Raw genomic sequence first — 15,000 nt, forward strand, 5'->3', positions numbered from 1 at the left:
GCACCACTGAGCGGGACTCGGTCTCTGGCAAGAAAGGAATATTGAAGTTGAAAAGACGTCAGAGATGAAATAAACAAATGGCTGATGAGCACTCGAGAGACGCTGGGTTAACTGCCAAGGAAGAAATGGAAAGAGTCATGAAGGGAACACTCGATCGTCTTCACAGAGAAATGGATGAAAGGTTCACCCATTTGCATGACACTGACGCCAAGTTTGAGTTCCTTCTCGATGTCGAGGGACTGTGTTATGGCACTAACAGTAACGACCTAAAGAAGAAGTGCGAAAATTTGGGTGACTTGTACAGCTCTGATGTTGATGGACAGCAGCTATATGAAGAAATTTTGCATTGCAGAATGTTGCTATCAAGTTCGGCCAACCTGAAAATATCAAGACCTGAAGAGCTTCTCGAATTTATTGTTCAGTATGGAGATGAGAGTGTCTTTCCCGATCTTCGCATTGCTATTCAGATAATGCTAACCATCGCAGTTTCCATTGCCAGCTGTGAGAGATCATTGAGCAAGTTAAAACTATTACTTTCATATTTGAGAGCCTCCATGGGTCAAGGCAGACTCTGCGATCTTGCTCTGCTGAGTGTATAAAGAGAAGAAACTGAAAAAAGTGACTTTGAGCACATCATAGACCAATTTGCATCAGTGAAAGCAAGGAAGGTGCAGTTGTAATTTTCATGTCATGCCATAATTTGTTAATTAAAAGATTAACGAGCTTGGGTTGTATATTTGAGCTGATTTTATGGTAAAGTTATCTAAAAGATGGGTGTCAGATGTTTGGACAGGGGCACAATTTCAATGCTTGCAAAAGGCGTTATTTTCCATAGATAAGCCACTGCTCCCATGACGCTCTGTGACACACCTGGAAACCCCCAACCCCCTCTTCCCTCCCTCCCAAAGCATCATGTATTTTATATACGACCCCTCATACACCAGTGTCGAAGAATTGCAGTTGCAGGTTAAATTGACAAACAAATCATTCAAAGATGGCCGTTTTGTTCTATGAAGCTCATAAACTTGGAACTCTTTCTTGGACTATAACCTGAGGGCTTTTAATTATACACCCCCCGGAAAACTTCGAAACTTCACATCAAATGAAAGCCTTTGCTTTCATCATTTGCTTATCCAATGTAAATATGTCTCAAACTCCTGACTTGGAAAATAAAGTTCCATGGTTAATGCCGAGAACACCTGCAGCAAAATTTCCAAATAAACGCTTTGCACATCGATGTGTCTCCCAATGTTGGGAGACTTCACTAATTAACTGCAATGACACATTTAACTGCAATAATCTGCTTATCGGCTGTGTGCCAGGGGACCTTTTTATTCATTAACGAGAAGGAGAATATCCATAGCAAAATTCCTGGAGTATCATTTGTATTTATTACGTGAAACAATTGTCTGTATCTATGTCTATACTGGGGGAAAAAAAAACTGATGGAATGTGAATGAGTAAATGTACTGTTTAATAACAGATTTCATGAAGACAAACACCTGATATGACAATTTTTTAACGAGCCACACGAAGTGCACTTGTTCGCCCCGTTAAGAAGAATTTCATGTGATGAGCAGTATTTGAAGGAATAGGGTTTTGAGAACCTTTTTGAAGAGCATTTGTGCAATTATTTTAGCTTTGTCCATTTAGATATATTTTGTTGTTTTTTTTGTTTTCTGTTTTTTTTTATTGTAATTCGTCCTAAACATGGCTGAATATCACAAAATGTGTAGGGACACAGAGAAAAAGAAGAAGAGGGAAAACTGGCAAAACCTTCACCTCATCCTAAAGCAAGGAAATCTCTTCACAGGACCACTGTGCAGGAGGAGGTAACTAGGCCAGGCAGAAAAATGAATTTTCCTAGCCCCATTGGGTGTGTTTAGGAGACATCATCTCCATACTGGATGGCCATTGGTTCCCAAAGGGAGCTCATCCACCCTTTGTAAGGTCTTGTTTTTAGTCTTGACAGGGCATCCGGCGTAAAACCTATGCCAAATCAGTATGCGGATCATAACGGATGATCCGCTGTGGCGACCCCTAACGGGAGCAGCTGAAAGAAGAAGAAGAAGAAGAAGAAGAAGAAGAAGGGTGTCCGTCACCTTCCCCACAAGCAAAGCCTGTGAGGGGTGTTGGTTTAGTCGCTGACAACCCACTCATGTGGCAGGTAGCACTGAGATACATGTGGCAGACTGCAAGTGGCAGTCCTAAAAGACTGACCTGACAGAAAGACAGGTTATATTGCGTTCAGTTCTTCCATTAAATTATAATGAACTAATGCTCAACTTATCCTGCCTGCTCTGTGCAGAATGCAGTCCCTGCTGTTCTGTTCATAGTGGTAAATCAGAAGGGTTGATGGGGTGTTGGTGATTATCTGCCAGAGATTGAGACAGTGGTTGATCATCACCATCACTAGTTGATGATGCTGTGAAGCAACAACTTTTTGGAAGTTGACTTTTGGGTTATTTTTACATTCTTTTGTTTGGTCTAAAATCTATACTAATAAGTTTGTGTGTGTGTGTGTGTGTGTGTGTGTGTGTGTGTGTGTGTGTGTGTGTGTGTGTGTGTGTGTGTGTGTGTGTGTGTGTGTGTGTGTGTGTGTGTGTGTGTGTGTGTGTGTGTGTGTGTGTCAGTGTGTCTCCTCCATAACTCAAAAATCATGAAACCAAGCAGCCTGAAACTTTGCAAGCATACTAAGGGACCTTGAAGGAAGTGCATGAGTGAAAATTGGGCCTTTGGGTTAATTAAAACACCTCTTTTGAACATAATTAACACCTTTATCTAATTATATCCTTTATCAGGCATATCCTCGGTTACTGCTCTCTATGGAGTCTCAAGGTGTATCCGAAGTAACCTTGCTGGAGTCTGAAGCCACCATGTTGTTTGGCCTGTTCAACCATGACTTGACCTGAAACAGGCTACAACGATTTATTTACCATAAAGTTTTTTTTCTTCACTTTCCTTACTCATTATCAAATGCCTCTTCATCATTGTTTCATATTGCTGCATACATCGCTTTTGTAAGTGCTATGGTTTTCAAATTAGGAATTTGGAGCGGTTACAGGCATTGTATGGTGCAATTTTCCATAATCTCATGGACTAAAGTATATCATCGAAAAAAATTTTGGCTTTCCGGATCAGATATTGTCCGGACGAAATGAGTGTTGAAATCTGGAGTGAAATTGCCAAAAACTTTTGGAATGTGCCAAAATTAACCAGCTTCATTGAGCTATATGATTTGACGTGTTCACTGCTAGACCTCGTGCCCAGTCCCCCAGAGGAACTGCTTATCCATAGCATCTGCCAGATCTGTGTCTATATTGTCAGAGGTTTTGTGAGGTGCTCTTCAGGAAATCAAAGTAAATCTGGTGAAGAACAGACGTTTTAAAATAAAGTTATAACGTTTGCACGGACTGTAAACTGATGTACCACATGGTGCAGGCAACGTGGTGGATTACCTGCAATGTTTATATCATGGGTGATTAAACTTTGTGATGTCCCCAAGGTTGTTCTACGTTAACCGGGAACTCTTGTGGATAAAGTCATTATTTGAACGAATTCATTTAATTTTTTTAACTGCTGTGGGCACAGTGAAGACTGCCTTTAAAGTTAAAGGGATCCTATATGGTATGCAGCCACAGCCTGGCCAACCCTTCCTTTTCAATCATTTAATTGGAATGATTGTTTGAGTGCTTAAGCCACTTGTCGAGCACCGTTCAGTTGAAAGCGGTGCAGTTTGTGTCCCTATCAGGATGTACAGTCGGTAGCTGCGACAAAGTAGACGTACATGATTTTTTGTGACTTTGAAATCAAAATATATTTGATAACACCCGATTTCCAAGCCGTTTGTTGTACTGGTGTGTTTTCTAAATTACAGAGCCAACTTTTTTTCCACTGTTTTCCATTCATAAGATTAATGTTTATGCACATCTCCCTGAAATGTCTATAATGCAATGTTGTTTATATAATTTGTTTATTGTCTCCAGATGTGTCTGGGCGGTGTTTGTCTGTCTGAAGGCTTTTACTTACACCACTGGAGATGGAGTTTGTCTCCGGATGTGTCTGGGCAGTGTTTGTCTCCAGATGTGACCAGACAGGAGTTTGTCTCCAGACAGGAGTTTGTCTCCAGACAGGAGTTTGTCTCCAGACAGGAGCTTGTCTCCGGACGGGAGTTTATCTCTGGATGCATCCAGATGGGACTTTGTCTCTGGACGCATCTGGATGGGAGTTTGTCTCTGGATTGGAGTTTGTCTCTGGACGGGAGTTTGTCTCCAAACGTGTCTGGGCAGTGTTTATGTCCGGATGTGTCTTTGTCTCCGTATACGTCCGGGAGGTCTTTATTTCCAGACAGGAGTTTGTCTCTGGACGTGTCTGGGCAGTGTTTGTTTCTGGACTGCATTTATCTTCGTACATGTCTGGGCGGTGTTGGTCTCCTAGCGGTATTTATAGTATGACCGGAAGAAAATGGATTTCAGACATTACTTTATTTCCATCTTCACTGTTATTTTACGCAGAAGCATTTTGATGTGACAGTATGAATCGTAATTAACGTTCCACCACACATCTGCTTTCCCGTCCTCTCACTTCTCGCTGCCTTCCCTCCCTCCACCCCTCCTCAATCTCCCTCCCTTCTTTCTCACCTACCCCTCCTCACTCCCCCCACCCACCCCTCCTCACTCCCCTCCCTCCTCTCTTTCCCCCTCCACCTGCTCACTTCCCCCTCCCCTCTCCCCCTCCCCCACACCTCTCTTTCCTCTTTCTCCCACCCCCTCTTTTTCTCCCCCCTATCCTTTTGTATGCCTGTCAGCAAAATGCATTTGCTTGTTGCAGAATAAAATCCATCTCGGCTAATACCTAGCACCAGGACTACTTCATTGGTGTCAACCTGCCACCCTACAACGACATTCGTGTGTATAATGCTCAGAATTCCCACAGCAGTTTGTTTAAGTGTGGTGTCATGGTCAAAATATTTATCTTGTTTTGGCATAAAGCAACTTCACTGAAATTTACTGAAAATATTTTCTAGATGAGCAACTATTTTTGTCCTTTGGTGTTTGTATTTGTACCATTAACCCTTTAATTTGCATCATGTATTTTTTGTTATATAATGAAAGAAGATGTTTGCCCAATTCTCACATTGGTATATTTTTGTTGTTGCTCTCAGTCTGAGCCTGCTTTCTAGCCCTTGGTCTTCTTATTCAAAAATGAGGATACTACCAATATAGTGCAGATGCTCAGCATGCAAGGCTCGGGTCAGACATTTTGACTATCAAGTGATATTCATCTGGGACTATGTAGGAATTATGTGCAATTGTTAAGTGTCCTCCCAAGTTCGGGAGTGGGAGGGAGGATCACCTGTTGAGATGTGTAGGTGATGAAATGTGTTGTCCTTTTCATCATCACCTTTTATGTGGCAATGGCTATGGTTTCTTCTGTGATGGGTCTTTCTGAAAGGACAATCTGGCAAACCCTCCCATCTATGTGCTTGATAAACCTCTCAACGAAATTCAACCCTCAAAATTTTGGGCCTCAACATCAGCCACAATCTCTTTTGGGCAGACCACATATCAAAGTTGTCTCTGCTTATATGCATCCAAGGCCAACTTCACGCATGGCTTACTGATTTGCTCTACTCTTGTATCCCACATGTGGCTCCCAATGGGATCCTCTAATCTCCTCTCCTCTCCTCTCATCTCCTTCTCATGTCATATTCCATCCCTTTTCATGATATCTTCTGCAATAATTAATCATCCCAAAACTTATCGCTGCCTTCACAGATTTTGTGATTTTTTTCCCCCTCTCCACCTACCTTTCATTTATTAGTCCCCTCCCCGTTTCACCAGAGAGGACTATAGGTTTGTTCTCTGTCCGTCCATCTATCCAACCTGTGGTTTTGCAGATTTTTTTCCCCATACCTTTTAACATATTCAACTGAAACTTGGTACATGGCTTTATTGTGATAAGTTACAGAACAAGTTCGAGTTTCAAGGCGTTTCGTCAATTTTTCAGAGTTATGCCCTTTTTAAACTTAGAAAATATCACATATTATAAATGGGTCAGTGTTCAGCTGCCCTGCCTCCATCCCACTGCTTAACACCCATTGGCTGGAGAGCTGGCCTGACTCCACCCCAATAAAATCATGAGCTGCCATTGCATGAAGTCGCACAGATCGGTAAGCTTCAGGCCTTCGGCCTGGGTGTTAGTCCATGGTGCGGTACAATTGGAATAATCCCAGGTATATTTATAACCACGATGCATTGTAATTGCACGTAAGCCATACGCATGTTTTTGCTTCATGTATGTACATTGGGTTATGACCTTCACCAAAGTAGAGGGCTTCTGTTTGTCTGCACAGTACTTTAGTGTTTTGCTCCGCAGCCGCTTGTCAGATTGAGACAAAATCTTCACCATAGGAGTGACTAGTCATGTAGAATGTTTTATTGTTAATTATGATGTCATCGGTTGCGTGGTGTGGCAGCCATGTTGAGAAAATGGAAAAGCTTTGGACCTCTACCTCTGACACTGCACGAAGGAAAAAATTGAAACTTGGCACATGAGAAGTGCTGATCATGGGGAATAAGTGTGATTTTTTTTGACGATGTCATAGATGCCTTTGTTGTGATGTCATAATTGTATATGTAGAATGCTTTATCTGATCAGTATGAAAATTTGTGAAGGTCATCTTGGGATAAAATGGTTTCCAGAGTAAAATTTGATGACATCATCAGTCATTTGATTTGACAGCTATGTTTTTTTTTTTGTTTTTTTTTTACCTTCAAAAATCTGCTTCTCTCAAGTGGCTGAACAGATCATGGTGAAATGTTACACGTATAACCGCCTATCCAAGAGGAACAAAATATTCACACATATGATGTCATAGGTCACATATAGTTTAGCAGCCATATTGTATTTACCTGAAAACCTATAAAAAAATAATCTTCTTCTCAAGAACAGCTGGATAGATCAAGGGGAAACTTCACACATATGTTCCCCAAGGCTTGGAGATACCAGGGTATTCATGAATAATTCATAACTCACAAGGTCTGGCAGCCATATTGAATTGAGCGAAAATCTTTAAAATACTCTCTTTCTTGAACCGCTTAATCAATTGATGTGAAACTTCAGAATTATGATCTCGTCATGATAGAGAATATATGTTTTAAATTTCAACTTGATCAGACACATGGTCTTGCAGCCAGAATTATTTAATTTTTTGATCTGGGTTCTTTTTGATTTTCTTTATTCTTTTTCTTTTTTTTGAATAAGGCTCACTTGGGTGTGCCTGGATGGGTTTGATGGTAAAGGAGTAGCAGCTGAAACGGAAATATATCCAGGTTCCTCCTGATGACTCCATCTTTGCTTTTTGCTTGTTAAGTTTGCAACACACCAGTACACAAGCACCACACAAAAGTCCTGGCAAGGGTCTGCAATCTCTGATTGCTCTTTTTCTTGTTTTTAATATGAAATTAGCAAAGCCTGGAAACGAACAAAACACAGTGGTTCTTCTTCTTCATTTTGGTTCCGGTATTGGCTCAAACGTGTATTAAAGCAAACTCATTTTTATCTCCAATTTGTTGTCGTAGTTGCCCTTATTGGTTTCTCACCAACAAAACATAATCAGTAAATGAAAATTGCTTTTCCTTTTATTTTGCCGAATGGACTCAAACACTGTGGGTTATAGGGTTTCTTCGTCATCGTCTTCATTTTGGTTCCAGTCTCGGCTCGAGCGTGCGTTAAAGGCAAACAAAGTTTTATCTCTCGAACATCATTGGGACTGGTAGGGGACATGTATTGCAAAGCAATTCTCGCTCTTGTTTGTTCTATTTTCTTTTTTAAGTTTTTACAGGATCTAAGGCTCAGAATGAAACTGCAACACTCACACATCTTGCACACATGGACATACAGACGGATACACGAGACATAAGGGTTGTGTCCCTCAGTCCTGCCATTAGTGTGTTTCCCCACTTTCCACAGTGTTGTAGTTGTTCCGTTCTGTTCCATTCTGTTCACTGTTATAGCTCTTCTATGAGCCTTGATTTTGTAAACATTTTTTTTTGCAGACTCAACACTAAAGCGAAATTTTATTTGTAACCCATGGATTTCACCAATAAGTTGTGTTCAATTGAAAAGACGTAATTTTGAGAGTAAACAAAAGCAACCGACATAAACGTTTCAGCTCACCATGCCTCTTCTCCTTCCAATAGACGCCTGTAGGTGTTAATCTCCTGCTCCAATCTCATTTTGACATTTAGCAGGTCAGAGTAATCCTTGAGCTGTCGGTTGATATCCAAATGCATAGAAGCTAATTCTGATTCAAGGTTTGTGACAATGCTAGCGTATCCAGAGAGTTCACGTACATTGTGATTTTCTGTGTCTGCCAGGTTGTCCTTCAAAGACGCCACCTGTAAGAACAAAATGAGCAAAATATTATTCCAATCTTTTCGTAATTAGTCAATGCATATTGAACTGAACATCGTCTGTTCATTTATTTCATCAAATAATAGTCACGACGCCTGTTTACCACATTGTGCAGTGTTTCCAGCTCCATCTGCAATCCTTGCATCGAACGGCGCATCTCTTGTAGTTCAAGCTTTTTGCTCTGTGTCGTTAAGTCATCCTGCATCGGCACTGCTTGATGACTATCGACCTAGAAGTGAAGAAACAAAATGTTATTTGCAGGATAGGATGAAGGGCTATAAAATGTAGTGACAAAATTTTGACCCCTTGCCAAACCTGTGTGCATATCATTATCATCGACTTCTTACAGACCATCCCCACAATACAAATTTGCCAAAGCCTGTGCAACCATTTTCTGATGGTGAAACAAATATGCTTTTGTATAAAATAACATGAGACATTGAAGTTTATATGGAAGAGGAGAATGACCCAGGGGGGAAGGTCATTTCAAACCAAAAATGGGTTTTTGGGAAACCAAGTGAACAAGTTTAAAAAAAAACAAAAAAAAAACAGGCAAACAGCTAATGAGATGATGGGTTGTTGATTGACAGAGGTGGGGGGGGTGCAAAAATAGCCAGAGCAGAAAGGGAGAAAAGGCTCATTAGTATGTCTGCATGATGGTGACAACACAAGATGGTGATGTGCTTCCTATGTCTGAAAGGAAGAGCGTAATACAATATAATGAGGGTGATGATACTATTCAACCCAAATGTGGAGGAAAGAAAAAGGGGGGACAAATGAATATTCATCATCATGTACCATGCCCAATGCAGAGCATTGGTGCTGCCAAAGTAGTTACTATAGACTACAATCCTGGAAGGCTCGCCACTCCAACACATGAAGTTAAGGCAGGGATTTTGAATTTGTTCATGGTGTCGGTGATATCTCGCCTACTCTTCATGGAGGACACCATGGGATCTTTAACGTCCAGCAACTAATGCCGTCAGACCGGGGTCCATCTGAGGGATTTCACGTTTAACGTCCATCTGAGAGATGGGCACACACATCAATGAATCACCCTGTCTGTAAAACACTGAGATGACAATTTATCGCTGGGTCAGGATTCAAACCCAGGCTGGACTGCTTAGATGCAAGTGTGCATACCTCAAGGGCCTAGGGAATCCTGCCAGCCCAAAGGAATATTCTGTGACAGACAAGTTTGATGAAAAATATACTTTGGAATGATTATTTGGATTGAAAATAAATAAGGGGATGTACCCATCAACAACAGTATTACTAAAAGGAACGAAGTTAGGAGGTAATCCAAACGGATATAAAACATGTCTTGTGACGAATAAAAGAGAGAAAATAAAGATGATGCATGATCACAGTGTGAGAAAGGAGATGCACAGAAACATTGTGTTTTAAAAGTCGCAATTTGCAGATTTTCAATAAAATAATGTGAATGCATTGTAGAAAGTAAAACAATTTGTCATGTTGAGGCAAATATATTTCACATCTTCTCAAGAGGTTACCACAGCCCTGGCCATTGCGCTTTACTTTTTTTGTGGGGTTGTGATAGAACAACGTCAAAAGATGTGATGGTAATTCAAAAGAGGGTTGCGGTGTCGTATTGTGGTATCAAAATGGGTGTCATTCCTTCCTTGTTTGGTTGTTTTTTGAGATTTCATCCCTCTGTTTTTACATTTTTTGTTTAATGTTTTTTTTTTTCTCGCTTCTGCTATTTTTTTGTAAGTAATAAAATGCTTCATGTTTTATATATTTTGTTATTTTGGTGTGGATTAAATCCATCTATGCCATTGAATTTGGCTTATGGTACATTCTACCCCACCCCCCTCAATCCTGGCTTTTGGCTCATTCCACTACGTGGATTACCCCATTTGCGAAACGATGCAATTATCGTTTTTTTTTAATTAATAAAATGTTTAATGTTTTATATATTTTGTTATTTTGGTATGGATTTACTGCATCTATGTCATTTAGTTGTTTTAATAATTGTTTCAGTTGATTTGGGGGATGCTTTGGCTATGTATTGCTTTTGGAATGGTGCTGTCCATCTCCCCCCCCCCCACCCACAATCCTGGTCTGTTTTGGTTGAGTCCACATTTCCATTCGATTTTTTTCCTAATATAACGATCAATGTTTGATATGTTTTTAAATTTTGGGTTGCATGCACCAGCCCAGAAAAAAGTAACTTCCTCACGTTGGAATCACCATCATGGATTCAGCATTTATTGAGGTACATTGGACTACAGTTTTACATTGTTTTGAAAGGGGAAGAAGCAGAAGTGCAAATTGGCATTTTAGCAATCTCTCATTGTGGGACTTTAGCAATGTATTATGGCATCTTTTTAAGACTCGGTGGTTCATAGAACGCTCGAGAATAAAAGGTATGGCTTCCAAATGCTTATGACTTCACTCTATAGTAGTTTATAAGCCTATCATTGTGTACACATTTGAATGGGCATCCACTTTTTTCCCCGTATCATCCCTCTATATCGAGTACCATCATTCTCCATGATATTATATATACATATACTGTATATATATATATATATATACATATACTGTATATATATATATATATATATATATATATATATATATATATATATATATATATATATATATATATATATCTGATATATAAAGCTAAGTTTGTGTCTGTGGGTCATAAGTGCCCCCCACCAAGTCTACAGGCCATGCCTTCCCCTCTTTCCTCCAGCGTCACAAGCACCACCCATTGGCCAGATCACGCCTTTCCCTCCAGCCACCCATAAGTCGCTGCCATCTTTTCACTCCACATCATTCTGAGGGTTCATCGGGCCCCGGCGAACATTTGAAGACTGAACAATGCATCTTCTATCATTAAATAAAGGTACTGTTTTGAGGAAACAAAGGTACATTATGATTACAACTCAAAGGAGGTAATGCATTCTTTGTTTGCAGAAATCACGGCAGCAGTCTAATATACACCGCCCAATGAAAGTACGTTCTCATAATGCAGAGGAAATAAAATCGTGGTCTTTCATTAAAAAAAAAACTCGATTTTCGCCAGACTTTTCAAGGTTTAGAAACAAATTGATTGACATGTAATTTACATATTATGAGAAGTAAATAAACGAAAATGGACTTGGTTGAGAAGCCTTAACTAATTAGTCGGGATGCAAGGCAGCCGCGGAAATTCCTGAGAAATATTTATTATGTACGTGTACACTTTAAAGAAGTTATTATGTACGTGTACACTTCAAAGAAATTATGCACACATACACTTTAAATAAATAATGTACACATCCACTTTAAAGAAGTTATTATATACAATATTCCACTCTACAGAACTGAAATGGACACACTTCCTTTATCATGACACAGAGTTGCCTTGCTAACTACACGTGTGGACGTTTTGTGTCCAAAAATTCATGGTCCAACATATTCAAGCGCTTCTTTAATAATAATATTCATTTACTTTCTCTTGTTTTATTATGCAGGCATTCACAAAATTCACTTTATCATTGCGCCACACAACTGCTAGTGATCGCGACCATATATCACATACAGCTAGCCATCATAGGGCAACAGTTGATGTCTACCTCATGTTTATCCCACCGGCCATTACTAGATACCATTTATATGCATGCAGACTTGAATATTTGAATACAAATACCAAGATCATGACCCTTCCTTGCACCGCAAAGCTCCATATCATAAGGTATCTTAGTCCCATATCTTCAGACATTCCAATATATATTGGAATGTCTGCAGATCAGAAGACATTTCAATACAATGCTTCGAGTTAAACTTCAGCTTGATAGTGGCCTCCTTTTAAAAACAAATCATAATATTCAGAGTTGTGTCTCGTGCACCTGCTTCCGAAAAGTGTTCTCTGCATCCTCACGGTTCTTGGCAATCATGTTTTCATATTGTGCTCGAATTTCACTTATAGTCTTGGACAGGTCCATGCCTGGGATACTGTCAACTTCCACGGACATACTGCTCTTTTCAATCTGGGCCTTCAGAGCTGCCACCTCCTGGAGGCATCACATGAATGAAAATCTTTACTATTCAACAGTGATTTAAGGCTCATGAAAGAACTTGTACAAATACCGTATTACGTGCAGATGACAAATGGAATCATTGGTATATTTTAAAAATATATTTGCAACTAAATTACTGCATTAGAAGACAATGAAAAAATATTAACATTGCATATGGATTTGAACCTGCCATTCTAATACTTCTTGCCTTCAGTATTTATTGCAGTTACATTCTTATGATGCTGTTTATTTACAGACTTAAGTTAAATGATGTAGCCTTTTGCATATCTTTTCATGTTGAAGATTTCAATTAGCAGCCAAAAAAACGTATTTTCATTGAAAGAAGGGAGTTGGTGGATGGTTAATTGGGAAACCTATTTGAGAAAAGTGAGGGAAAGTAATGAAAATAAAGAGCTGAGGAGACAAAGTGAGAGATGGATGGGAGGGTAAAATAATAAAGTGAAGGGAAGAAATAAATATCAGTATTTATGACAAATATGGCAAAAGACATGCCAAAATAATGACATTTCTCTACGAGGGGAGGAGAGATGATGTCAAAATATTGTCATTTCTACAAATGGGTCATGTTGTTGGTCCCTTAATTTTCACAAGAATCTTACAGTGCAACATTGCTGTGTGAGCTTTCAGACCTTTGACTCCATCAAGTGAAAGTAAAGGCTTTTACCAGACAAATCAAGGCTACCCTGGAGTGAACTGGTGAAACCCAACAAGTCATTATGTCGTGATCGGACACCATCACTGCAGTGAATACCAGGAAGCAAGTGCCACATCAGTTGTCGCTACACACATCCTGATGAACAGGAAATGAATGCCACACAAAAAGCTGTCTGTGGTATACAATAGAGTTCGTGCAGCAGCCAAGAAAAACTTAAATTTAAAAAAAGGCTCTGGTGGCTAAACAGTCTTCAAAAAAACTATATATAAGGACAGTTTAGCCAACAGATTCTGACATATATATATATATATATATATATATATATATATATATATATATATATATATATATATATATATATATATATATATATATATATATATATATATATATTTATACATTCTCACCCACATACATACATACATACATACACTTTTTTAAAGATGACTCAATTGGCCTGAGGAAGCTCGCTGGGTGAAATGTCACCTAAGACATTGTTTGCTCTTGTTTTACTTAAATTGGCAGAGTACATCGAGTTATTTTTTTGGTTGGCTGTGACCTCCTTTGTTTAAAAAATGTTTCATCCAACCACCCCAATTATATGTATATATGTATATATATATATATATATATATATATATATATATATATATATATATATATGTATATATATATATATATGTATATATATATATATGTATATATATATATATATATATGTGTATATATATATATATATATATATATATATGTATATATATATATATATATATATATATATATATGTATATATGTATATATATATTTATTTGCGGCCACTGGTACCGAAACACAAGCTTGTCACTCGGGGATTAATCCCCGGTTGTCCTCGGTAGAGCTGGAAGTGGGGCCACCGCTTACAATTAACGTTGTGGTACGGTGGGTTGTTTTAAAAGCACGAATGCCACCCAGTTAACCACAAGTTCCAGTGTCCACCGTCTATTTATTCCATTTAACTAGAGGTCATGTGGTTACCTGAGCGGGTAGCGCGCCCTCGGCAAAGCACCAATGTTATCGAATGAGATTTTAATTTGTGCGGCCTGGCGTTTTAACCGCTGGTGCGTGCCAACGATTTTTGGTCAAATCTGTGGGAATTACCTCCCAGTCTATCTCGGTTCAGACAATGTGAGACCAATGGAAGGAAAGGACAAACATGGACAGGTTGGAAATCGACAAATGATTTATTAATAATAAAATTAACAAGTCTGAAGACGACTGGTTCACTTGCGGTATTTGACGATGCAGATTGTTTCAGAAGTCAAGGATGAGACAATGTGATAATTTTTGACCAAGTTATAAAAATGATCAACATGATGTGGTACTAATGACAGGTTATTAGCTGCAAAATGTCAAAAACCTGGTTTCGTTCAACAACTTTCAAAATTTGACCTTTGCATAACCTTTAAAGTCACAAAACAATGTTGTGGGCATTAAAATAAGGAAAGAGGATACGTGCTATAGCTTATTGGAGGGACGTCGTCGAAGAAGGTCGAAAACCTGGTTTGATTCCCACAACTTTGAAAATTTGACCATTGTGAACTTTAAAGGTCAAAGGTCAAGGATTATGACCTTTGGTGCAAAACTTCCTCTGGAACATCCCAGGAACAATATAACATCATATAGGCAGTTTGATTTCCAGAACTTTGAAAATTTGACCATTGTGAACTTTAAAGGTCAAAGGTCAAGGATTATGACCTTTGGTGCAAAACTTCCTCTGGAACATCCCAGGAACAATATAACGTCATATAGGCGGTTTGGTTTCCAGAACTTTGAAAATTTGACCTTTGTGAACTTTAAAGGTCAAAGGTCAAGGTTTATGACCTTTGGTGCAAA

General features: G+C 39.0%; 1 protein-coding gene and 1 long non-coding RNA gene across 3 annotated transcripts in view; one reads left to right on the forward strand and one right to left on the reverse strand.

Moving 5' to 3' along the window:
• The window catches only part of LOC147026525 (uncharacterized), a 68,627-nt gene extending 55,274 nt beyond the window's left edge, over window positions 1–13,353 (forward strand). The window contains exons 2-3 of the long non-coding RNA XR_015058385.1: window positions 11,144–11,296; window positions 13,101–13,353. This is a non-coding gene — a long non-coding RNA (uncharacterized LOC147026525). The remainder of the gene's footprint in view (window positions 1–11,143; window positions 11,297–13,100) is intronic.
• Window positions 1–15,000, reverse strand: part of LOC147026527 (keratin, type 1 cytoskeletal 11-like) — a 46,332-nt gene that overhangs the window by 5,382 nt on the left and 25,950 nt on the right. For both annotated transcript variants that reach the window (XM_085881988.1, XM_085881987.1), the window contains 3 exons: window positions 12,282–12,446; window positions 8,522–8,647; window positions 8,182–8,402 (listed from right to left, as the gene is read on the reverse strand). In XM_085881988.1, coding sequence (XP_085738114.1) covers window positions 8,182–8,402; window positions 8,522–8,647; window positions 12,282–12,446 — 512 coding nt within the window. The remainder of the gene's footprint in view (window positions 1–8,181; window positions 8,403–8,521; window positions 8,648–12,281; window positions 12,447–15,000) is intronic.

Source organism: Eptatretus burgeri, chromosome 5 (genome assembly GCF_056783735.1).
Source record: "Eptatretus burgeri isolate ZD-2024b chromosome 5, Ebu_testis_v1, whole genome shotgun sequence".
NCBI lineage: Eukaryota > Metazoa > Chordata > Myxini > Myxiniformes > Myxinidae > Eptatretus > Eptatretus burgeri.